This window comes from Penicillium verrucosum (assembly GCF_028828655.1).
Source record: "Penicillium verrucosum strain IBT 35672 chromosome Unknown utg000002l_segment0_segment0, whole genome shotgun sequence".
NCBI lineage: Eukaryota > Fungi > Ascomycota > Eurotiomycetes > Eurotiales > Aspergillaceae > Penicillium > Penicillium verrucosum.
In genome coordinates this window covers 5,371,959-5,396,108 of record NW_026643211.1, presented here as the reverse complement: position 1 = coordinate 5,396,108, position 24,150 = coordinate 5,371,959, and the positions used below count along the sequence as shown (strand labels likewise).

At 46.4% G+C, this 24,150-nt stretch overlaps 12 protein-coding genes across 12 annotated transcripts; 8 read left to right on the top strand and 4 right to left on the bottom strand.

Annotated features, from left to right (window-relative positions):
- Positions 1 to 801: 801 nt before the first annotated feature.
- On the top strand, positions 802 to 5,739 carry N7516_007643 (uncharacterized protein; the record flags this gene model as incomplete). Its single annotated transcript, XM_057220363.1, has 8 exons — positions 802 to 996; positions 1,049 to 1,830; positions 1,898 to 3,633; positions 3,748 to 4,058; positions 4,162 to 4,325; positions 4,397 to 4,446; positions 4,541 to 4,937; positions 5,001 to 5,739. The coding sequence occupies 8 exons, from the start codon at positions 802 to 804 to the stop codon at positions 5,737 to 5,739; spliced, it is 4,374 nt and encodes a 1,457-aa protein (XP_057074454.1).
- A 357-nt stretch (positions 5,740 to 6,096) lies between these two features.
- On the top strand, positions 6,097 to 6,841 carry N7516_007642 (uncharacterized protein; the record flags this gene model as incomplete). The annotated part of the gene is made up of 2 exons (XM_057220362.1): positions 6,097 to 6,448; positions 6,480 to 6,841. 2 exons carry the CDS (start codon positions 6,097 to 6,099, stop codon positions 6,839 to 6,841), a joined length of 714 nt encoding a protein of 237 aa, XP_057074453.1.
- A 107-nt stretch (positions 6,842 to 6,948) lies between these two features.
- Positions 6,949 to 7,194, top strand: N7516_007641 (uncharacterized protein; the record flags this gene model as incomplete). Its single annotated transcript, XM_057220361.1, has 1 exon — positions 6,949 to 7,194. One exon carries the CDS (start codon positions 6,949 to 6,951, stop codon positions 7,192 to 7,194), a length of 246 nt encoding a protein of 81 aa, XP_057074452.1.
- A 1,253-nt stretch (positions 7,195 to 8,447) lies between these two features.
- On the bottom strand, positions 8,448 to 8,750 carry N7516_007640 (uncharacterized protein; the record flags this gene model as incomplete). The annotated part of the gene is made up of 1 exon (XM_057220360.1): positions 8,448 to 8,750. One exon carries the CDS (start codon positions 8,748 to 8,750, stop codon positions 8,448 to 8,450), a length of 303 nt encoding a protein of 100 aa, XP_057074451.1.
- A 3,410-nt stretch (positions 8,751 to 12,160) lies between these two features.
- On the top strand, positions 12,161 to 12,639 carry N7516_007639 (uncharacterized protein; the record flags this gene model as incomplete). The annotated part of the gene is made up of 2 exons (XM_057220359.1): positions 12,161 to 12,250; positions 12,299 to 12,639. Exons 1-2 carry the CDS (start codon positions 12,175 to 12,177, stop codon positions 12,637 to 12,639), a joined length of 417 nt encoding a protein of 138 aa, XP_057074450.1. The 5' UTR covers positions 12,161 to 12,174.
- Positions 12,640 to 12,726: 87 nt separating this feature from the next.
- On the top strand, positions 12,727 to 13,290 carry N7516_007638 (uncharacterized protein; the record flags this gene model as incomplete). Its single annotated transcript, XM_057220358.1, has 1 exon — positions 12,727 to 13,290. One exon carries the CDS (start codon positions 12,727 to 12,729, stop codon positions 13,288 to 13,290), a length of 564 nt encoding a protein of 187 aa, XP_057074449.1.
- An 830-nt stretch (positions 13,291 to 14,120) lies between these two features.
- N7516_007637 (glycoside hydrolase family 16 protein) lies at positions 14,121 to 15,295 on the top strand (the record flags this gene model as incomplete). Its single annotated transcript, XM_057220357.1, has 3 exons — positions 14,121 to 14,383; positions 14,441 to 14,900; positions 14,957 to 15,295. 3 exons carry the CDS (start codon positions 14,121 to 14,123, stop codon positions 15,293 to 15,295), a joined length of 1,062 nt encoding a protein of 353 aa, XP_057074448.1.
- Positions 15,296 to 15,527: 232 nt separating this feature from the next.
- Positions 15,528 to 16,631, bottom strand: N7516_007636 (DSD1 family PLP-dependent enzyme; the record flags this gene model as incomplete). Its single annotated transcript, XM_057220356.1, has 1 exon — positions 15,528 to 16,631. The coding sequence occupies one exon, from the start codon at positions 16,629 to 16,631 to the stop codon at positions 15,528 to 15,530; it is 1,104 nt and encodes a 367-aa protein (XP_057074447.1).
- Positions 16,632 to 17,174: 543 nt separating this feature from the next.
- N7516_007635 (uncharacterized protein) lies at positions 17,175 to 17,474 on the bottom strand (the record flags this gene model as incomplete). Its single annotated transcript, XM_057220355.1, has 1 exon — positions 17,175 to 17,474. The coding sequence occupies one exon, from the start codon at positions 17,472 to 17,474 to the stop codon at positions 17,175 to 17,177; it is 300 nt and encodes a 99-aa protein (XP_057074446.1).
- A 1,421-nt stretch (positions 17,475 to 18,895) lies between these two features.
- Positions 18,896 to 19,264, bottom strand: N7516_007634 (uncharacterized protein; the record flags this gene model as incomplete). Its single annotated transcript, XM_057220354.1, has 1 exon — positions 18,896 to 19,264. One exon carries the CDS (start codon positions 19,262 to 19,264, stop codon positions 18,896 to 18,898), a length of 369 nt encoding a protein of 122 aa, XP_057074445.1.
- Positions 19,265 to 20,356: 1,092 nt separating this feature from the next.
- On the top strand, positions 20,357 to 21,049 carry N7516_007633 (uncharacterized protein; the record flags this gene model as incomplete). Its single annotated transcript, XM_057220353.1, has 1 exon — positions 20,357 to 21,049. The coding sequence occupies one exon, from the start codon at positions 20,357 to 20,359 to the stop codon at positions 21,047 to 21,049; it is 693 nt and encodes a 230-aa protein (XP_057074444.1).
- Positions 21,050 to 21,800: 751 nt separating this feature from the next.
- On the top strand, positions 21,801 to 23,152 carry N7516_007632 (cytochrome P450; the record flags this gene model as incomplete). Its single annotated transcript, XM_057220352.1, has 2 exons — positions 21,801 to 22,159; positions 22,213 to 23,152. The coding sequence occupies 2 exons, from the start codon at positions 21,801 to 21,803 to the stop codon at positions 23,150 to 23,152; spliced, it is 1,299 nt and encodes a 432-aa protein (XP_057074443.1).
- Between the last annotated feature and the right edge of the window lie 998 nt (positions 23,153 to 24,150).

The window sequence follows — 24,150 nt, the reverse complement described above, 5'->3', positions numbered from 1 at the left end:
GCGTACTTTTATCTTAACAGACATCCTACGAAGTTGCGATATGGAGAACAACACGGTAGGATTCGTCTGTGTGCGGATGGACGGAGAGGAGAGAGAGACTATCTACTACATAACTAAAGTAGATCTGTCTCATGTGGGGCCATATGCCTCAGGCACCCAGGCACCCTTTGGCAGGAGAAACACCTCCTGGTACTCAGTGGGTGTCTCGCGCTCTAATGTAACAAAAAAGCGATCGTCAGACCCACTCAACTGACGACTGAAGGCTAGGCACTTTTTGCCTTTGGAGAGTTTAGGCGCAGTGGTTTGATATCTGCTGGCGTGATATCGTGATAGATGAGATTGCTGCGACGCTGGCTCAAACACCAAACACCTTACTGATTTACTGACAGGTAGGTAAAATTTACCAAGGATGAACGCTAACATATCGTGCTCCGTTCCATGGCTTACGTGTACGGTGCAATATAAATGATGCACCAACGGCCGCTTATTGGCTCTAGGTCATTGAATGACAGGGGGGTAATGACGAGATTACCGAGTTCGATTTAGCCTCATTCACACAGGTAAAATCCACCTCGGAGCTCGGAGTTACTAACATATTAATGATAAGCGCCATATCACCTGACACTTACAAGGCGTTGTTACCTGGCTACCTTCGACCAAGGGTACCCCCCACTATACCACCTTTCATTTTTTATGGTGTGGTTGGATCAGACATATTCTCTAGACAGCACAGAGACATAGTTTGCTACGACAACGAAGAAAGCTTACATTGAGAACATCTAACCTGCTTGGGCGTGTGCAATGACCTTCACTACCGGAGAAGAGAACTTGCTTCGGCTGAACCAAGGGAGTTTTGACTTCAACATCCAATTCGAGCAATTATTCTTCTCAATCATTCCATCCACTTTGTTCATCGTAACATCATTATGGCGGACACTTTACCAGGCACGGAAGCCCACTGTCGTGAACGCACCGGTGTTCCAATTGATCAAATTGGTATGCTCCTTTTCTGATGTAGACGCTCAACGTGCTGATAAATTTGGTGCAGGGTGCTATCACAACCTATGTCGGACTTGAACTTTCACTCTTCATCTTAGTTGCGGCTGGGTCCTTCCATGTGACCAAATTGTTCATCGCTTCCTCGGTCCTCAACCTTGTCTCAGCCCTACTCATGATCACACTGAGTGTTGTTGATCACAGCAAAAGCCCAAGGCCGTCCATACTGCTGAGTGGCTACTTGTTCTTAACTCTTTTTCTAGACGTAGCCCAGGCAAGAACGCTGTTTCTGTCATCGGATGACAAACCTGAACTCACTTATAGCAGCATCTTCGTTGCTGCTATAGCTCTGAAGACTGGGATATTACTATTAGAAGCCCAGCAAAAGTCTAGATGGGTGGGTTGGGACGAGAAGGAGCATAGTCCCGAGGAGACGAGTGGCATCTTTTCTTTAGGAGTGTTTTTCTGGCTTAACAAGATGTTCCTGGTTGGCTACCGCAAAGTCATGACAACTGGGGATCTTTACCCTCTGGATAGCTCCTTCAACGCTAGACCACTTCACAATAAGTTTCTGAAGAACATGGATTACTCTAGGTTGAAGGGTGATAAATTTGGTCTGGTGAAAGTGCTCGTCCGCACACTAAAAGTTCCTCTTCTACTTCCTATACCTCCACGTCTGGCGCTTCTTTGCTTCACATTTTGTCAACCGCTTTTTCTTGAACGACTGTTGGATTACCTGTCCAAGACTGAACTCGACGCCAACGTCGGATACGGATTTATCGGCGCTAGTCTACTTATCTATTTGGGACTTGCTATATCAACGGGATTTTATTGGTAAGGTGACATCTATGAGATAACTACTAGTAATATTGGAAGGCCCGCTGCTGATATATATCCATAGGTACTTCCACCACCGAATGCGTACTATGTCCAAGTCAATACTAGCTACGGAGATTTTCATCAAAGCCACAGAAGCTCGTATCGGAACTGGCGATGACAGCGCTGCGGTAACTTTAATGAGCGCAGACATGGAGCGAATCGACACGGGCTTGAGAAATCTGCATGAGACTTGGGCGAGCATAGTTCAAGCAGCTCTCGCCGGGTGGATGTTGTACATCCGAATTGGTGTACCGTTCGTCGTACCAGTGGGAATTGTTGTAATCTGTTTTATCGGATTAGGGATCGTGATAAATTTCACGGGGGATTCACAGAGGTCCTGGATGGCAGGCGTCCAGAAACGGGTGGGCTTAACGGCCACAGTCATTGCTAGTATGAAGAACTTGAAGATATCTGGCCTCTCGATTACCATAGGCGATTTTGTGCAGAATCTCCGTGTGAAAGAGCTAGCGGCTGGATCCCGATTCCGCAAGATACTCATCGTTGCGGCACTTTTGGGTTTCATTCCACTATTGGTCAGCCCGCCATTAACATTCGCATTTACCCAAAGAACATTCGATGCCTCGACGATGTTCACTAGTCTTTCTTTCCTTACGCTCTTGACCAACCCGTTGTCGCAGGTCTTTCAAACTATCCCTCAACTTGTCTCTGGACTGGCTTGTCTAGGTCGAATCCAGGCCTTCTTGGAGTGCGAGACTCGCCATGACTTTCGCCAAGTTCTAGATGATATAAGTCGAAATGCTGAAAAACCCCGGGCCGACACCGAATTCTTGTCTAATTCTGAGCCGGGATCTCTACATCCTCTCGTCATCAAGGGCGGGAATTTTGGTTGGGAAGCGGACAAGTTCGTCCTGAGGGATGTTAGTGCTCGAGTACCTAAGTCCTCGCTAACTATTGTTGTCGGCCCTGTTGGTTCTGGGAAGACCACGCTATGTAAGGCACTACTTGGAGAAATTCCTTTTAGCGAAGGTAGGGTGGTTTTAGGTGCCAGATTTCCTCACGTTGGATTCTGCGACCAAACAGCATTCCTTTGGAACGGGTCGATCAAAGACAATATTGTGGGATTCTCTCCGCACGATAATGAGAGGTATGTCGAAGTCATTAAGGCTACTTCCCTGGACTTTGATCTTGCCACACTACCACAGGGGGATAAAACGAATGTCGGCTCGGATGGAATCGTCCTATCTGGGGGCCAGAAACAACGGGTTTCCCTTGCACGAGCTCTATATTTGCACTCTGATCTTCTGGTGCTAGATGATATCTTTAGTGGTCTGGATGCGGACACTGAGGAGAAAGTCTTCCAGCAGGTATTTGGGCTAGATGGACTGCTCAAGAAACGGGGGTCTACGGTTGTGTTGTGCACCCACAGTATCAAGCACCTCCGCACGGCGGATCATATAATAGCACTCGGCAACGGCACAATTATTGAGCAAGGTAGCTTTGACAAACTGACGGCTAGTCAAGGATATGTTCAACGTCTGGGATTGAAGGGCTCTTCCGACAACGCTGCCTCTGCCGAGAAAATGACTTCAAATAAAAACCCGCAGGAATCAAATCCGGAAATGCTTCATACTACAATGACCAATACATCGTCCACTGCAACGGGTGCTGATGTATCGCGGCAAATTGGCGACAAGACGGTATACAAGCACTATTTCAAGAGCATGGGATGGATTTTGGCAGGATGCAGCTTGATTTTCAGTGTTCTTTTTGGTTTCTTCACGAATTTTCCAACAGTTTGTGAGTCGCCTCTATCTTCAGGTCGTAGATTCACGATCATCGTGGCTTTTACGCTAAGAAAAATGTGGCCTGTCCTCAAACCCGAAGTGTTATAACTAATTCAAAATATTGCAGGGCTTACATACTGGACCGATGACATCTCATCGGAACACCCAACGCACCCTTACGCTTACTATGCAGGGATATATGCTTTGCTTCAAATCTGCGCCTTGATCTCGTTGTTTCTCCTCGGCATTTGCATCTTAATCGTCTCTGTGGAGAGGGCGGGTGCTAGTCTCCACCAGGATGCCCTACATACACTTATTCAAGCACCGCTATCCTTTTTCACCAATACGGATACTGGTGTTGTCACGAACCTGTTCTCGCAAGATCTGAATCTTATTGACACAGAGCTACCAAGTGCAACATTGAACACTGCCTATTCCGTAAGTCTAGTGAAATTGCATGCCACCCTGAAACCCAGCGGTGGCTACTACTCGCATTGAGGAAGGCGTCGAAGCCCGTCCAATTGTCTGACACAGATTGCAGGTCTTTCAATCACTCGGACAAGCGGCAGTTATGCTTACATCGTCCGTGTACTTGGCCATAAGCTACCCGTTCCTCGTCGGCCTATTGTGGGTCTTACAAATGTTTTACCTTCGGACGTCCAGGCAGCTGAGGTTGTTAGACCTTGAGGCTAAAAGCCCTTTGTAGTAGGTCCATCACTGGTTACTACCTTATACTAGGTGTGCTTTATTCTTTGAACTAATGTACATTTATTCAGCACTCATTTTCTTGACACTATCAAGGGAATTACAACCCTGAGAGCTTTCGGTGAGTGATATGCAACCTAAAACTGAGACCTGAATTTAATAAGACGATTTGGAGAACTACGGATTGTGACATGGTGTCGCTGACAGATACACAGGTTTCATTCCCGGTGATGTCGACAAGAATACTCGCCTAGTTGATGCCAGTCAACGACCTGCGTATCTTCTCCTCATGATTCAACAGTGGCTGACCCTCGTCCTCGATATCGTAGTCATGGTGCTTGCAGTGGTTATGACGACTCTCGCCGTTCGGCTCCACTCTAGTTCTGGCTTCGCCGGTGCCTCTTTGTTCTCCCTCATGAGTTTCGGGGAGAGCATTTCAGGCATTGTCATATTCTACACCAAGCTAGAGACTTCTATTGGAGCGATCGCTCGTCTCAAGATGTTCACTGAAAACGTCAAGCCCGAAGATAGAGATGAAGAGGACATTGTTCCTCCTGTCCAGTGGCCACAGAACGGTGTGGTGGAATTAAAGGGCGTATCCGCGAGCTACGGGTAAGAGAGATATATCCCCACAGATGCTATGCCCTCTACGTACCGTACTAATATACCGAGCAGTGCAGAAGACCAACCCGACGGCACGTCCAACTTAGCCCTCCGAAACATCAACCTCATCATCAAGACAGGCGAGAGAGTTGCAATCTGCGGTCGAACCGGCAGCGGCAAGTCCAGTCTCATCGCGCTACTCCTCAAACTCCTCAATCCCACCCCCGATACAGCCGGAAACACAATCATCGATAACACGCCACTGCACCGCATAAATCGGGCTGCCCTCCGTGAGCAAATCATCGCAGTACCGCAGGAAGCCGTATTCCTACCCGATGGGTCCACCTTCCGAGCGAACCTGGATCCGTCCAATGTTTCGACTCCCGAGGAATGTCAAGTTGTGCTTGTCGCTGTGGAACTATGGAAATTTGTCCAAGAGCGGGGTGGTTTGGACGCAGACATGAGCGCGGGGACACTCAGCGCGGGACAAAGGCAACTCATGTCGCTTGGGCGCGCGCTACTTAGACGTTTTGCCAGGGCGCGGAATGGCTCAGACTGCGGTATTTTGTTGTTGGATGAGGTGAGCTCGAGTGTTGATCACAAGACGGAACGTGTTATGCAGGAGATTATCAGGGTTGAGTTTAAGGACTATACGATCATAGCGGTCAGTCATCGGCTGGACATGATTATGGACTTTGATAGGGTTATTGTTATGGATAAGGGAGAGATTGTTGAGGTTGGGAATCCTGTGGTGCTAGCTGGACAGGTGGAGACGAGGTTTGGAGATTTGGTTAGGGCCGGTGCTAAGTAGAATGTGCCCGAGGGGGTTCTTCCTCACGAAGCCAAAGAGTTGGAGACTTTGAGGGAAGGTCGTTGGGGCCCATCATGTCAAACTAGTAGATATCATAGACTGGACACCAGTCGGTCTTTCTCACACTAATCCATTGACCAAAATCCTGTCATTTGATCTTTAGAAATAGAAACACATCACTGGCTCAATTATGTCGATTATCAACCTTCTTGCGAAATTGCCAATCTCAAAACTACCCCGATCGAGCCTGATGCTGCACGCACCCCATCTGGTGAAACGACCCACTCCTTGACCGTCCGTTAACTCCGTAGGCTTCATCTTTGTAATATTCATTCTCACAATCATTATTTTGTGATCATGTCCTGGGATATTGAAACAGCTAGCGAAGAATGGCTCATCGATCTTTGTCATAGGGCAAACAAGGAGGGGGGTCATATCGGGGGGCCGATGGGTGGGGATCAAGCTGTCAAGCTTTCTGACCACATTGCGGCGAAGTTCGGTTTAGGTGTCTGTGCCTCTAAAGCAGCCATGCAAGAGTTTGCCTATAACACAGTCGACCGCAATATTGTTCGCATTCCAAAAGTCTACCGCTATTTGGAATCCAAGAAACGAGATCCTCATGGATGCCTTTTCATGGAGTATATACCAGGGCAAAACCTCCAAGGCATTGACCTAGAGGCGAGGAAGGATATTTTGCCTCGAATCGCAAGTATTATTATGCACATGGGACAAATCAAAAGTACGATTCCTGGACCGGTTACCGGCGGTGAACCACTTGGTTACATATGGGGGGGATTACGGCGCCAGAACGGCCTTTAAATCCATCGAAGACATGAACGTTTTTATGAATAGTCGCCTGCAGCATTTAAAAGCGAACATCGACTTGACACCGCATCTTCTTGTATTATGCCATGGCGACATCTGCCGAAGGAATATCATTCTTGCGGATGACGGATCTATTTGCTTTCTCGACTGGGCGTATTCCGGTTTTTATCCCCGGTTTTTTGAACTGGCCACGATTTCATGTGCATGGTATGATTCATTTCAGGAACCTCTCGTGCGGGAAGTTGAGAGTGCAATGAACTTAACGGACGAGGAGTGATGGGACATGCAACTTCTTCTTCGTGTACGCCATGCAAATTTAAGATGGACATTGTATGAGCTTCCTTCCGTTTGCTATGAATGACCAAACAAGCTAATTATACTAGCATGAAGAAGCAAGAACAAACTCCTGAAGAGGAGGAAGCGTATGAAGCAGCACTCTTTGAGAGTGTGTACGGCAAGGACTGGAGGGCTATCATTGCGAAGATTTGTGGCCTGAGTAGTTTGACTATGGGTATTTCCCATACCGTTGTTCCTCAGCTTGAAGGGAATGAAGAAACTAGGCAGCCCGATGGGGGAAAGGACGAGAACTTCAGCGAACATGATTTCAAGCAAATAGCCGGAGCAAGGTAGCCGGAGCAAGGAGACCTTATGCCTAAGACGGGAAACGATATGAGCTGCTGAAGCATGAAGAAAATAATTACTTCAAAATCGAGTTGATATAAACAAGGTGTAAATTGGGATGGCAATATGCATCACCTCGACTATCCTCAGCAGCTGAACCTATAATCATGTAGACTTAGCACAAGAGAACAAAAGCCATTTTTGACAGTAATACGATTGATGCTGAATGTTGAATGGACTATCCACCCAGCACAGGTACCTGGTTCTCACCCTGGTCGTGTGGAACCCGGATATGACTCTGTCTTTCGCTGTATTTCGGTTCCGGATTATTTCATTAGTATACCAAAACAGGGCCGGCTTATAGTTTAGCACTACTGGTTGTTGAATCATTCCATCGTGGTCAACTCCCCGGAGCGATATCTGGCTTTCAAGCATTTCACTTCGGCGCTCTAACATGGTGTGTTTACGTCATTGAGAGATATGAGGGTGTCTCGTGCCTTAGCTTGCCGCACTGCTTCAGAGTTAGGTGGTTATGCGACAGCCGCGGTCTTTGGCTGGTTGGTGGCTAGGTCAGAGCGTGAAGCCTCGGATAACATTCCTATTAAGCGATTAGCTTTATTACAGAATTCATTTTCCTCCAGTTCATCAGGAGAATGTACCGAAAGATAAGAATATAGGGGCATGTTGGGGTTGATTAAAATGAAGGAGAATTGAGGAGAGATAGACATGACAAAAGGGAAATGTGAAGAAAAAGGAAACTGTTGAACAATCTCTCATGCATGCATGCATGTTGTTTGCTGCAGACTGAGCCTTTTGATATTTGTTTGCTATTTGCTATTTGTTGTTTGCTACAATTGAGCAATGTTCAGATAGTTTCTACAGGGTATATAAACCCCTGCATTTCTAGTTTTGCAATTAACAATTCTTGCTTTGCTTTCTCCCACACATATAGTAGTAATCTACCATAGATTGCTCATCAGAAACAAGTCGACCTATGAATATACTGGCACTGAGAGCCAGAAGTGAGCCCGGAAACATAAGGCAAACATGCAAGTAGAGCAAGAAACCGTGGACTTCACGGACTACAGAGTAAAAAGAACAGAAGACACAAGGTGAAATTGCTGGGCTCTCAATTCTGCGCGGGCCGGCGCTAGTTAAGCACATCTGGCGAGGACCGATTGAAGGGGACTCTATATCCGTCAGAAAATAATTGTTAATATCCAAAATGAATACAAGGAAAGGGGTCCTCACAGGTTACTCGTTTACTTGTGGGACGGGTGTCCAAACCCGGCTGCCATATCTCCCCACACGTTCTGTAGGGTCTGTATGCTCTCATCTGTGTTAGAGAGGCGTGCAATTTGATCGTTGAGGACGGCACGCTGGTGAGTTATGTCGTTCTCGATTACACTTCGCTCCATGATGAGCTTTCTAATCACCTCGTTGAGCGCCACCAGTGCATCTCTTTGGTGAACGAGTGGGGCATAGCCCTCTATAGGCTTAGGTCCACTTGTTGTGGCCTTTGGGTCGTTGGTGACCGGGTCGCGAGAGGATCCCTCGGAAGACATTTCTGCGTAGCAGTTAGCCACGCCTCACAATAAATTTGCAGCAAATTATTGCAGATCGTACCGAAATAATGAATCCGAGGGCTTGCTTGGTAGATATGATAGGGTATGATGAATAAGATGGGAGGTAGTTGGTTGAGAGAAAGTGAACTGAGGGAATATGAGGAAGAAAAGTGAAGTGAGATATCGAAATGAGAGAGATATATGAAGAAGAAAGGAATGTGGGGAGAGGGAATAAGTGATATTCTTGGAAGTTTGTGCGAAACATGAAACACAAGTTCAGATGGATCCCGTTGAGGAAGATCAATATGATCTGAAAAAAACAATTTATATGTGGCCGACTGTATACACGTGGTACGAAGCGGTATAGGCGCCAGCTGCCAAAACCTTATTTCTGGTGAATGTTGATGCCTTGATGCCTAGCTTTGGACTGGCGGCCTGCACCAGATACCAGATTTGCAATTTTATGTATCTTTTGTATGACTTACCTATACAAAAGGTACTTAGTTACCCCATAGATATAACATGCATTTTCTTAGCACTCGAACTAGCTAAAGTAATAGAAAGTATACGAATATATATTAAAAGTCTAGCTTAATTAGTTTAATTGTAGTATTAATTATTAGTATCTAATATAAAAGAAGAAGAATATTTTCAAAATGACACTATATGAAGGCTATACAGGGGAAATAACCAGGTACTTTCTTGAATTTAGTGTACTTGATATTTCTTACCAAAGTTTGGTTAAATAATATAGACTTCCTTTACACTATATATATCTTCTTATATTTGCCCTAACTGGTTCGAGTGCTGAGAAAATGTATGTTATGTTTACGGGGTGTTTAAGTACCTTTTGTATAGGGAAGTCATACGGAGTACAAAGGATACTTAAAATTGTAGATCTGGTATCTGGTGAAAATCTGGTATCTGGTGGGGCGCACCAACACCAGGGGACCTGGTGTTGGGCGCTTGGCACGGCTAGTGACTGGACATAAGTTTTTGCACCCCTGGCGCCTAGGTGGGGCTATAGGGGGTGCAAAAACTTTATGTCCACTGACTGTACCTGAATTCCCATGACACTTCCAATACAAAGTAGCCTGATTTTGCTGGCACTTACAACTCTCAAAAATGAAGCTTTTCATCAGCATACAAATAGAGATATCTTGACAAGTATCAGTGGAGATATCTCATCTCACTTTATATGGGATCAAAAACTTCATTTTTCACACTTGTAAACCGTCTAAAAATATTGAGATACTGCTATTCGTGTGCAGATGAAAAACTTCATTTTTGGCACTTGCAAACCATCTAAAAATATGGAGATATCGCCGTTTGTATAGGGATTAAAAGCCTTGTTTTTATGGGTTACGGCGCCTAACCGGCCCCACCTTTTTCTAAGCAGAAAAAGGGACCCTCGTAAGCGAGGGTCTGACACCTGAACACAAAACCACCCCTAAATACAATAGTATCTTTTACTAGGCGAGCTATATAAAAGGTATATATAAAATGCTGGTTTTTAGTACTATAAAAGTCTCTGAAAGCTTACTATAACTTAGCATATAAAACAATCCGCTCTATTTAAATACTATATTTGATTTTCAGCCTAGGTTTTAGGGAGCCGTCTCAAAGTATTACGATTTAAAGTTTTGGCCTACTATCCCGCCGAATATAAGATATTTGACTACTAAGGCGTCCCGGAAACTTGCCCTTTAAATTTAATAAAAGTATTAAGGTAGTATTAGAACATTACTGATACACTTAAAATAAAAGGTCTTTATATAATTTGGCCGAGAAAAACGAGTATTTATGTATGTACCTTTTATATAGCTCGTCTAGTAAAAGATACCATTGCATTTAGGGGTGGTTTTGTGTTTGGGTGTTAGACCCTCGCTTGCGAGGGTCCGCTTGGAAAAAGAGTGGGGCCGGTTAGTTATCCTATGCCGTGTTGGTTATACGAGACATTCAGGCATTAAATTCAGGCATTTGTCCGTCGTAGAATGATTTACAGTACATTGTATAGAGCGGTGTAAGGAGCGGTCAATAACCAGGCCAAAGCTAGGCATCAAGGCATCAACATTTACCAGAAATAGGGTTTTGGCAGCTGGCGCCTATACCGCTTCGTACACGTGGAAGCAAGAGGTTAGCCCATTTCTTAAATACATACCTTAACAGTATATATATATATATAAGAGGAAAAACTAAGATATTATTATTCACAATCTCCTAATAATGCCTGTTAGTATTCGAAGTCTTTCGAATAAAAGCCAATACGTGACTGCAGGATTCGATCATACAGGGGTACTGTGTCCACAGCGATGTCAAGGTTAAGTTCCATCTGGACTTTTCTTTTTCCACTGGCGTGTAATGGATCAGGACATCTTGACTAAGGAAGGGGAAGCCACGACTGGTCCCAAGCTGAATATATAAGGCGAACTCTTAACCGTGTCGTCGGCTTTTAGGGTATATACGGTGGTAGAGGCTGCGGTTGCTGACAGAGTAAGGATCTTGGTTAGTCGTGTATTTCTTCGATGCGAGTCAAAACCCGACCGCCATCTAGTCCCGCCAGATCTAGAGGCTGTGTATATCCTTGTGCGTTTGCGGGGATGTGTGCAATTTCGCCATCGAGTGCTACACGCTGGCGAATAATATCAGTTTTAATAACACTGCATGCACTCTAGAACCATACTCCTACAGCGTCACAAAGGCGTTTCGTTAGGGTTTCGCTTGGCTCCAAGACTAGATATCTGATCACCTCAGTGAGGGCAACTGGTGTCTCGCTCGTTGGGCAGAGTCCGGGATAGGGTTAGGAGCCACTATTATCTTCGGCTTATCGGTGACTGACGAAGTAGGTTTGTGGGATATATTGCTGTATAGCAAGTTAGTCTTGTTCCAGAATTCAGTTGCTTTTATACTCTTACAGACTGCAGTTGGAGGATGATGTTAGACTGTTAGACGAGATGCATGGAAAGTGAGATGTGAAAACTAGAGATACCTTTGAGGAAATGAACGTGGAGAGAAGCAATAGAGGGATGAGTGGCGCTTTACTTTGCTTTTTGTGTGAGGAGTAGTTCAGATGGGGATTGGGGATCTTGTTGAACAATATCACTCTACAGATTTATACTCATCCTGCGAAGGAGAGCCGAGAGCGGCCTTCCCTAGTCATATTCGCGGCTGAAGAAACCGCTAGAGAGAGAGAGAGAGAGAGAGAGAGAGAGAGAGAGAAGCGCAAAGGTTGACCAGTTCGCCAGTCTGGAGCCGTCCGGCTCGGGCTTTGCGGCGATAAACGATCGGCACCGGGTGAATTAGACTCCGCTTCAGGCATTTAAGGCAGCAGTCTCCGACCCCTAGTTATGTTGTATGACCTCAAAGCTGACCCCTCACCCTCTCTCCCTCTCCCTATTCATTAAAGATATCAAATACAACAAATATGGTGTCGCTTGAAACTGTACAAAACAGCAACTCTGCTATCAAGGAATATGGTCCCAACCTGGTGGCAGTTTTTGGTAGGGCTCGTCATCCCTAGCAAGGGACGATCATTGACATCGCTCTAGTGGGTGGCACCAGTGGAATCGGTGAAAGTACCGCCCGTGCTTTTGTGAAATATGCTGTTTCTCCGCGCGTCTATCTCGTCGGACGGAGCGAGGCTCGAGCTTCCCAGATTATCGAAGATCTCCGCGCTTTGAATCCAGATGGACAAATCAGTTTCATTAAGGGTGATGTTTCGCGTCTGCAAGAAGTAGACCAGACATGCAAAGAAATTCAAGCCAAGGAAGACAAGATTAATCTGTTGGTGCTGAGTGCTGGCATTTTGACTACCAAGGGGCGTGATGGTATGTTTTTATATTTTGATTTTCGCGCCCACTTATCAACCTCTCTAATGAATAAATCTTAGAGACCGATGAAGGATTGGATAAGAAATTCAGTCTCCATTACTACTCTCGCATGCGTTTCTTATACAATCTGCTTCCTCAATTGACAAATGCCGCCCAAGGCGCAGCCTCCCGGCCAGCGCGGTCTATCGCGTGTCCTTTCTGTTCTGGATGCCCGTGGAAATGCACCCCTGGTTATGAATGATCTGTCCCTGAAGGACAACTACTCTCTACGGAACTGCGCCAATCATGCAATTACCATGACATCGCTGTCGATGGAAGAGCTTGCCTCGTCGCATCCATCAATCTCCTTTGTTCACGCATATCCAGGTATTGTGAACACAAGTCTAATGCGTGATAATGGATTTTTAATCAAGACTGCGCTGAGTGCACTCTTCCTTCTGTTCTCGCCGTTGACTATTGGGTTGGAAGAGAGCGGTGAGAGACATATTTACGCGGGAACCAACCCGGGTTTCGCCCCGAGAGGATCAAATGGAGGCAATGATACTGCGACTGGCTCGGATGGTGTTCAGGGGTCTGGTTCCTACTTGGTTGGTTCTGATTCGGCCACCGTGAGTAACCAGAAGGTTTTGGAAGGCTATCGAGCGGATGGTACGAGGGCATCCGTTTGGAAGCATACCCTCGATATTTTTAAGGGTATCCGTGGGGCTTAGGTGTGAGCGAGATTCCGGATTTGATGTTTGGAAATTGTAAATAGGACAACTCTACTCTTAGCATATAATGATTAACAAACTTGATATCACGAGGGCTGCTTTGGTTCAAATTGAATATAATGAAGGAGACAGCTTCTCGCAGTGCCCCTCAACCCGCCAATCGTGCAGCCTTCAGGGGATGTTCCCTGGTCTCTCAGTATAGCAGGATGCATACCATCCTGAAGCATTGTCGTGGTTCCTTGCAGTGACTGGAAGATCATAGAACACCGACGTGCATGTTTCTGTCGATGGTGAACTGGGTAGGAGCTGCACTTTTCCCTTGGTGGCCTGGCCGACCATAGTTCGATCTCTCATAGACCTTGATAACACATGTGTCGCTGGCATTCCTTTAAGGAAACGGGGAAAACGTCATCAAGGGCGGGCATTCTGCATGTGAAGCATTCTCTTTGAATCATTTGCTCGGGGCTTCCTGGAGGCTATTCTGCATCTGATAACCCGATAGGCTTATATCAACGGAAATGCCAACAAATCACCCGGATAAATAAATATGTAACTATATATAGTAATGATCTGTAAGTGGATATGCAGCAAGTACGTACGTAGCCCAGACCACTGCCCATCGCCCCACTTATCTTAACGCGTGGCCTGTCTCCAAGGCAGCAAATTTTGAAGTGAGATGACATCTTTTCTTTTTTTATCACTTCTCATTCTGCATTGCAATTGTGCATTGCTTTGAATTCTGCACTTGTTTAGCCCGGCGTGATTGTTTTGTTGTTGCCTTTTTGGCGCATACGACACCCTACATCTCAATTAAGCATCCGCCCTTCAAGATGCACGAGGATTATCACCCCACAGATCAATACTCCAAATGGGACCCGCGGGGATGGTCCTTGATGAAGAAGATTTTTCTAGCGGCCGGCATCATCGCGGTGATTGTGGCAGTTGTCGTTGGTGCTGTTCTAGGGGTGCGCGCCAATCGGTACCCCAATTACTCGAAACTAGACTACAGCCTGAAAGACGAGTTCTCGGGGTCGTCCTTTTTCGACAACTTTGAATATTTTACTGACACAGACCCAACCCATGGATTTGTCCAGTACGACTCCAACATATCAAACCTCAGGCCAAGCAAATCAGCTAACGTGTAATCCAGGTATATAGATCGAGGTGCGGCTACATGGCTCAATCTAACCTCCGCTACAGACACCTCCGCGGTGCTCAAGGTGGACACGACGTACAGTGGATCGGAGGCTGCTAACGGGCGTCAATCTGTGCGAGTCACATCCAACAATACATATGCCAATGGGCTTTTCATCTTCGACGTTATTCACACCCCGTACGGGTGTGGTACATGGCCAGCCCTGTGGCTGACAGACCCCAACAACTGGCCCGAGTACGGAGAAATTGATGTTGTGGAAGCGACTAATGCTGGAACCTTTGGAACTCAGTCAACACTTCACACATCGGAAGGTTGCACCATGGGCGTTAAACGAAAGGAAAGTGGCTCTGTGGATCACGAGAACTGTTATTACGAGGCGAATGGCTACACGGGCTGTGGTGTCAAGGGTACTGCGAGTACTTACGGTCCTGAGTTTAATAGTAACGGTGGCGGAGTAAGTGACGGTACCTCAACTGTTCAAAGCAGTTTACTAATAATCACTCCTTTTAGGTCTATGCTATGGAACTCCGCGACGCCGGTATTCGCGTATGGCAATGGGTCCGCTCCAAGATCCCCTCCGATATCACCTCGGGCAGTCCCGATCCATCCACCTGGGGAAAAGCATTCGCAGACTTCCCCAGCACGGATTGCAACATTGGTTCTCATTTCAAGAACCAGAGTATCATTATTAATATCTCTTTGTGTGGTGATTGGGCTGGTGCGAGCAAGTACTATACTACACAGAGTAGCTGTCCTGGAAACTGCACGACGTTTGTGCGGGATAACGCGACTAGTTTTGAGACCGCGTACTGGGAATTCGGCAGCTTCAAAGTCTATCAGACTTCGTGATATGCTGACTTGTCAAGCGCAATTCTCTTTTTAATGTGTCCCTGAATTGATGTTATGCGGTGTATCGATCATTGCGGAGGCGTTTGGTTTGTGAATTTTATTTGAAAAGGCCAGGATGCGCAATCATGGAGGCTTGTATGTTGTTATATAGATAATGAATAACTAGATACTACCATTATGAATTCCCTCGTGTATTTGGAGTCCCCCATGAACCCACATATTGACTAGGCAACTATTGCACCTTGCCTCTGGAGTCGACCGGCCAGATTTCTTCAATGACGCCACCCCGATGGGCGTAATAGAAATCATGCAAGTTGACTGTAGGGTCAATGTGACTCGGTACCATCTCCACGCGATCCCCAACTGAAAGTGCCGGGGTACCCTCCTCCCAACTGAGTGACCCATGCTCATCACCAAGAACACCATAAGTGTACCGGGAGTCCTTACACTCTGCCAAGCCACTATCGGTCGTCAATGACTTCAATCCGCTGTCGATTGTGACCGACCGAGGACCTTGTTTGCTCAAAACAGTTGACAGAATGGTAAGACTGTTTGAATAAAAGGTGCCCACGGCATTTCGGTAATCCGTATCCATAAAAATGAACGACCCAGGCTGGAGCTCAGTTACACCCGGTACGGTGGCACAAAACTCGGCCGTTCCAGTCCCACCCGTAGTGACTACGTCAATATTGAAGCCAGCCTCCCGCAGCACGTCCGCAGTGTTCGTGAGGGTCTCCATGGACTGCAGACATTGACTTTTTCGATCTTCCTTATCATGCAAATGTTGCAAATGACCCTCGTAGCCATGGAGCCCGATCAGTTTCAAATGCTTCAGACCGTGTACATGTTTTGCTAGGGTCATGGCTGGGTCACCAGGTAGAACACCAGTGCGATGGAGCCCAACATCGAGGTCAATCAAAACCGAGATTGGTTCATCGATACCGGCTTTCGCCAAAGCCTCATCAATAGCTGTTGCGCCAGTTTCGCTATCAACAACTATCCTGATTTTGCGATGTTTACGGTATAGTTCCACTAGCCGTTGTACTTTTGCGGAGCCGATAATCTCGCAGGTAATAAACAAGTCGTCGAATCCGGCTGCGGCAATAACTTCAGCCTCGCTCACTTTGGCCACGCAGCCTCCCTTCGCGCCCGCTTTGACCATCTTGCCGGCTAGGATCGCGCTCTTTGTGGTTTTAAGATGGGGGCGGATATCGAGACCAGTTGGTAATAGCTTGTCCATCAGTTTCTTGATGTTGGCCTCGACGAGATCGAGGTCTGCGATCATGGATGGCGTGTCGAGGGTATCGACCCTATCGCCGACATTGGGGGAATACATGTTGAATTCGAAGTCGCGGGACTGAATGAGCTGAGTGCTAGTTCGGTGCTGGCGATGGTCAATGTCTGGGTTTGAATCTTGAGAGGTTGTGTAGAACGGCAGAGGTGTTGCAATTTATAAGGTGATGAGAGGATGCAAGGGGTAGAGATATGCCCCCGTGCTCCATATTGGACCCCCGCACTAAAGATCGCCTATCAACGGAGTGGGGGTTTATCATTCGACCCGTGCGGGGTACGATGTTGCATTATTCAGTCTGAAGCGAGAATCTCCAGGTGGTATCGGAGTATCTTTTATCGTAGGTAGTCGAAATCAAGAGAGAGAGAGAGAGGGCGGGGGGGAGGAACCATGAATTCATGTGTGCCTATGGAGAAGAAGGTGCGCCTACGTAAAAGGAGATCAATGAGAAACAAAGGAACTTGTCTAGCCTTAGGCTATAGGGCTCCTGACATAGCACTATATTACAAAAAGCCTTTGATCGAATAGCGAAACGATGATTTGGTTGATGTATTTCATATTTCCATGTCCGGTTCGTCTAGTAGATACCTAAACACTCTCTAAACAAAAGTCGTCCCCTTCCCAGCCGTAGGCCCATGTCAATCGACGTCCCATACTGCGCGCAATTCGGAATGGAATTTTCCCGATCGGATGCGGCTCGTGGAACTGGATGCCACCACGAACCTTGAGAGTTGAGGGCGTAAATTGCCATACCGAGCCATATAGCTTTTCGCATGCAAACCCTATGCTCTGCATGGCACGTAGGAACTCGGCCCATGGAACCTCGCCGGGTTGGGCGGTGCACGAGGGCTGGAAGAACATTGCCCGAAATACCGTGAGCGCGCCCATCAACGTGGAATTTTGGATGCTGTTCCGCTTGAAGATTAAGTTTAGACAAATTCTCTAATTCGACTGTGGAATCTGACTGTAAAATCGTAATACCGCGTGTTTTAAGCTTGTGCTTTGGTGTTTGCTGTCTGGATGGCCCAATCGTCTGTTCAGTGCGATATTGGAGCTCGTAGTACGTCTCGGATACTAGGAGGGCGACATTAGTTTGGCACGCTCGTGAGCTTGAGTCAGACTCCCTCTTTAAGGGTTCCGCCAAATCTGGGTTGCATTGCACAACTCGATTCGATTGGAGAAGCCTAATTAACGCCTCTGGCAAATAGACTTGCCGGCTTGAAGTGAGATCGTCAACTTTGTGCCAGAAACGATCAAGGGCACGCTCGGCTGCCTGCAGAGTGACCGTCGTCTCATCGGACCGTCGTCTCTCGATTGAGTAACCAAACTTCCGATCGGAATGATGCTCGGGTGTTTTCGAAGAATTTGTCATGATAATACCCCTTAGGATGGGTAGAAAATAAACACCCTTGTGATATTCCCATTCCAAATCCTCAACGCACTTTTTTATCTCGTGACAGGATGTCGATACCCAGGGCGCGAAAGGAATCAACTGGTTTTCGCACTGAACCAAGACGGAAAGATCTGATAATAAGGATCTAACACGCGTACGGGCGACTAATGGGACCACCCCTACATAACCCTCTGATTGGTTTATATTGCCGGCAGTAATTTCGATCACTCTCCCTTTACAAAAACTGATTATGTAGTTATTAGTAATATTGAAGCCTAAAGATGCCTGAATACCTGAATTATGAGGTCGATAACCTTCATGCCTTAGAAAATGGGCACTAATTGTTGACGTGGCACAGCCTAATACCGTTAACAATTAGTGCCACGGCCTAATACTAACACCGACTACTAATACCTGGTCGGTATTAGTGCCACAATTATTCGTACCATACAAATCCTAGGATTCCTTCCCTTACTTTTCGGCGTTGAAGCCTTTCTCTCTCCCTCCACTCTAGAACGCTTACTATTAAAGCCTTCGGTCTAAAGAGTAATTGTTATTTGTCGATTACAAAGGCTAACTTAGAAGATAAGTGTCCTTATCCGTTCATATAGAGTATAGGTTGAAGTTGTATATGGTTGTTTTGGGATTCGCTCAACTCCCTATGTTTCAATACGCCTCCTTATTGTTATAGGTGTAACAATAAGGGTATATGTATCGCGTAGAGTGTTGTATATAGACTAGAAAGCTATAGCGGTTTAGAAAAGAGAGATGATCTCATCTTTAAAGGATTCAAGATCGATGGTTGGTCGTAGCATTGTAAAGTGTATGTAGAAATAAAAGAGAAGTTGAAATTAGTGTATATATGCTTTAAGAAGGCGGTGATGAAAAGGCGGTAAGGCAGTATCCAATCAGAGGGTTATGTAGGGGTGGTCCCATTAGTCGCCCGTACACGCGGGGTAAATAAATCCCGTGCGTGTCCGTCGTTTCGGCTGGCTCGCTCGAGTACATCCAGGTGCGTGTTGACTCTTCCTTGGATCGCTTCTTCGTATCGATCGAGGATCACGTTAAGGGTTGCCTGGTTCTTCAATACCTCACGTGCGAGTCGGGAGCGATGGAGGCGAATGTCAGTATGGTTGGGATATGAATTAAACCGCAGTTGATGGTCGAAAGTTTGGTTAGATTGCGCTTCACGCACCGCTTCCATCACCATTGCCGGTTGCTCGCGATGTAGGGCTATAATCCAGGCAGCATCAGTATGGCCCACTACCTCCTCATTAGGATCCATAACAGCAAAAAGCAAAACAAACGTAGGAAAAAAAAAAGGGTGACACTGGGAATTTGGTGAGAAGAAAACAGATGAGGGTCATATTAGTAGCAAGGTAGACAAACTTTTAGGTCAGACTTCTGCTTAACCCATCTCCATTCAGCGCCTCGCTGTCGTAATTTCAACAGCCCACACCCATGCGGCCAATCCTCAACCAAGCCGCAACCAATTGTCACGGCTCTGAGCAGTGTTAAATGTCCGTCCGTAAAAGGCGCTAGCTTTCGATGCACACACCGGGCTAACCGTTCGGGTCCTTATCGACAATATAATATAATTATAGGGAGATTTTGGGAAAAGAAATATAAATCCATAAAGAGGGTGTACCCATTTAACGAGGAGGTAATGGAGAAACAAAGCAACGTGTTTGGTCTTAGGCTGCCGGGCTGCCAACATAAATTACTTTGTCTGCGTCACACTGATGACATGAGTTGCGCCTCAGAGCTGGTGGTTGAGATTTAGTACAATTGTTCTTTAGATGGCGTATAAGCGACGATCCTGTAAGGGTGTTAGAAACGAGGAAGGGTCCAAACGTACGATGGATGAACTGAGTGGCACAGAACGGATAGTCGGAGTTTTTCTTAGTGGGTTTCATTTTGGTTGCGGAGCTTGCTCTTCGAGCAAAGGAGTCGGGTGTTGAATGAAATGAAGTTCAATTTAACTCGAATCTCCGGGTTGAGTTGGGTACGATATGACCAAGGTTTGGAAGTGACATATAAACTCACGCAAGTAAACCCTAGGTGAACTATCAGTGAACTATCAATGAACTATTAGTGAATTATCAGTGAATTATCAGTAAAATGATTGTTCAAGTGAACATTTTGAATGCTGTTGAAGCCGAACAAACGAATCAATCATGGTAATTTTGCAATACAGCATAAAACGATTACAGGTGAAACATTACGAAGACCATGTGCGAACTATTTGGAGAGTGTTGTATTGATACTGGTAATAAATACAGCCATTCACAAAATCAGAGTTTGAAGGTTATCGCGTGCAAAGACTCCACGCACTTTATTCCCACCTTCCAGATTCAAGACAGGATCCAGAAGGATAATGGAAGATCGGAGCAATTTCCACGAGTTATCAACCGAGCCATACGGTATTTTCTGGCAAGAAGACTTCATCGATACCGAACACGAGCAACGACTCATCTCTGTCTTTACCAACGAGCTAGAATGGCCCGACCGCCCTGGCCGGATATCACTCCATTACGGCTACAGTTTCGACTATAAAACATTCGGGATAGATCCCGAGATTCCATACAAGGAATTCCCAGAATGGCTCCAACCTCTCATTCCAACAACCGAGGATCGACCTCCAGACCAGGTCTGTCTGCAATACTATCCTCCAGGCGCGGGGATCCCACCCCATGTAGATGCACACAAGCCATATGACCAGCTCTACGCTTTATCTCTTGGTGCGCCGGCGATGATGATATTCCGCCGGGGCGAGGAACGCATTGAGGTCGATTTGACCCCGCGGAGCATGATGCAAATGAGCGGTGACTCGAGGCTGCATTGGACGCATGGGATTAGGAAGCGGAAGAATGATACCCTCCCGGATGAGACGGTGAGGCCGCGCGGGAAGCGGTGGAGTATCACTTATCGCTGGCTCAGGGATGGGGAATGTGAATGTGGGAACCTTGAGATGTGTGACACGGCTCAGCGACGGAATGGCATTGAAAAAGAAAAGAGATCATTAAAGGCTTTGGCGGAGCAGGCTCAGCTTGAACAACCGGTCGCATAGATTGAATCGCGATGGTCTAATGAGTCGGCCTGTTTGTTATGTAAATAATACCAGAGCGAATTATACCCGGGTTTGCATCAGTAACTGAGAATGTGTATAGCGGGATCGAATATCGCCTCTTAGAAATCGGAAATTTTAATGAGTTAGCTGGGCACTGTTTTCGAGTTTCTACCCAGCAGACGCTATTTCATCAACAGGTCTGAGTAACAGATTCAGACAAAAGCGAATGAAACTCCATCAATGGGAAGATTAGCGGTTGTTAGTCGGAGAAAGGTACTTTCCCTTTTTGTGCAACGCCATTCGGCCAGCGACTACCTATTTAGGACACTTCAAAGCTTTTAAAAAGTGTGCAAGGCTCCCTTGGGGTATCTCTCACCAACTCTCAACCGGAATTCCCGAACTTCTGCTTCACTCAGACTCTTTGAGCTATCTTGGCCATGCTAGGCATTTATGTTGTGGCAATCGTTGGTGTGGTAGTGGTCGTGGTTCTATCCGCATCGTATACAATGATGCACAGCCAAAGTCGCGAGCCTCCGTCGGTAGCGAGCAAGATCCCACTTGTGGGGCATCTGATGGGGCTCATCCAACATGGCCCAAGATATTTCAGCATGCTATGGCGAGTCATCTATTTTATCATATGGGCAATCTAAACTAATGCAGCATTTGCGGCAGTGAAAAACATCCAGAGCATTCAATATTTGCAGTCAACATATTATCATTCAAGCTCTTCGTGACACCCTCACCTGCCATCATGCGTGCTGCTCAGAAGCATCCCACAGCTATTACATTGGAACCGTTGTTGAAGTTCACCCAGAAACATATGTGTCAAACTCCGCCCGAGAAACTCCTCCATTTGTGTGATCAAAATCGTGGTCCCAGCCTACTTTCCAGAATCGTGCATGATACGACACCCGTCCTTGCTGGGAAATCCCTTGACAAAATGAACCGGACAATGCTTCGGCAGCTACTACCTATAATTGACGACATGGGCAACTACGATTCTATTGATTTGCACGCATGGCTTCGGCATGTCATTACAGTTGTTAGTACAAATGCTACATACGGCAATTCGAACCCATTCCAAAGTCGACACATTGAAGACACATTCTGGTGAGTGTAAAAGACCTGTATTTGGGTATGAAATCCCTCAAATATCTGAGCAGGGAACTCGAGCGGAATGTGGCGCTACTACTAGCCAACATTGTGCCATGGTTAATTGCCCGCAAAACCTGGAAGGCACGCAAGCGTTTGTGTGCTGCGTTCAAAGATTATTTCGATCTCGCAGGTTATGAAGACGGCTCCGACCTCCTAACTATGCGGTACAGATCATTCCTCGAGGTTGGACTTACTCACGAAGAAATAGCGTATGCGGAGGTGCCCCTGATTGTAGGGTTACTGACAAATACCGTTCCTGCTGCATTCTGGGTTCATTTTGAGCTTTTCTCAAGACCGAAGCTGCTTGAGGAGATACGGGGAGAGGTAGAGCAAAATGCCCTCAATGTTGCTCCCGACGGTACGCACATCATTGATTTTGGGTACCTTCGCGATTATTGTCCACTTCTTCTCTCAATGTACCAGGAGGTTCTACGGATGAGGACAACGATGGTAACGATCCGCTTCGTGACACAGGATGTTGTTTTGGCGGACAATTACTTTCTTAGATCCGGAACCATGCTCTTCATGCCGGCGAAGCAATTAGGCCGACATCAGAGTGCTTGGGGAACTTCGGCGGATGAGTTCGACGGGCGAAGATTTCTGAGATCCACTACGACAATCGATGATAATGGCCACAAGAAAAAGGATCCCCGGCGTACTGGCGGGTTCATGGCATTCGGTGTTTCACCGACAATTTGTCCTGGGCGCCACCTTTCTACTAGTGAGATCTTGCCTCTAGTCGCCATGATCGCCTTGCGATATGACATTGCCCCAGTCGATCGGCTCTGGCGTGCACCACCGAGGATGAACTCGGCGACCACATCAAATATGGGCCCAGTGGATGGAAGATTCCCCGTGACCGTGAGTAAACGACAAAAGTATGAAGAGAAGCTGTGGAAGTTCAAGATCACTGAAGGCACGCGGCAATTTGGTTTGGCTGTGGGTTAAATTTGGGACTCGGGGCTTAACCAACTAAATGCGAGGAGTGATAAGACAAGTTCATGACGGTGTATCAAGCTGCGTAAGGCCCGGTTAGACAACAAAGGCAACAAATTATGCAGGAGGAGATCTATGTACCGGAGTATCATTGAGAGGTAATATCGATATGGAATGTAGTCCACACTGAGTTGAGGTCCTCCTAGCGGATAGTCACGAGTAAGGTAGTATATTGGCGTCGCACGGAGCGATATAGTATGGTGCCACTCTAGCTCTGGTGTCTATTATTCCTACTTCCGTGTTTAAGTCGTCTGTTTGACTATGGTGAGTGGTGCACCATTTTGAAGTAACATTCGAGTTCAACTATTTTTTAGTCTATAATATCCTCTTCTGCTCCCCACAATCAACATTCATCTTACATTAAAAGCGAAATGTGAGACAAGCTCGCTTGGTCTAATGGCGAGGTAGACAATTGTCAAGAAGGCTGCAATACGTGAGACTGTTGGAACCATGATACTACGACCATCACTGTTGAATGATTGCTATGATACGTGGCGGACTGTTAAGTACTGGCTTATGATCCAGGTATTATTTGTGGCAGTGCAGCTCGATCCATCCAGGGAAAAAGTTGTTCCAACATGCCGTTCAGCTTTTGATCATGTTCGCGATCTAACGGGGTTGCCCACGCCCCGGGGTTGGGTTCCAAGTTGGACCCCCAAGATAAGTCGGAAATAAGACGGCGTTTATTCCGGCTGCAATCAATTAAATTCACTCAATTCGTCCTAGGAGATTAAAACAAAATCCTAGTAGAAATACATAGCTTATCTCCGTGCCCGACCAGTTGGCCAAAATTCTTAACTCCGTTTCTTTTGTATGCCCTTAAACCGGCGTGTGCCTCGACTAGATTCCCTCTCTTTATTATAAGGCCAGCCCGCACCCGGAATTTATTCAATCCCAAGATTATATCCTATTCTCATTCCGTATATATAAGGTGCAAAACGACCACGAAC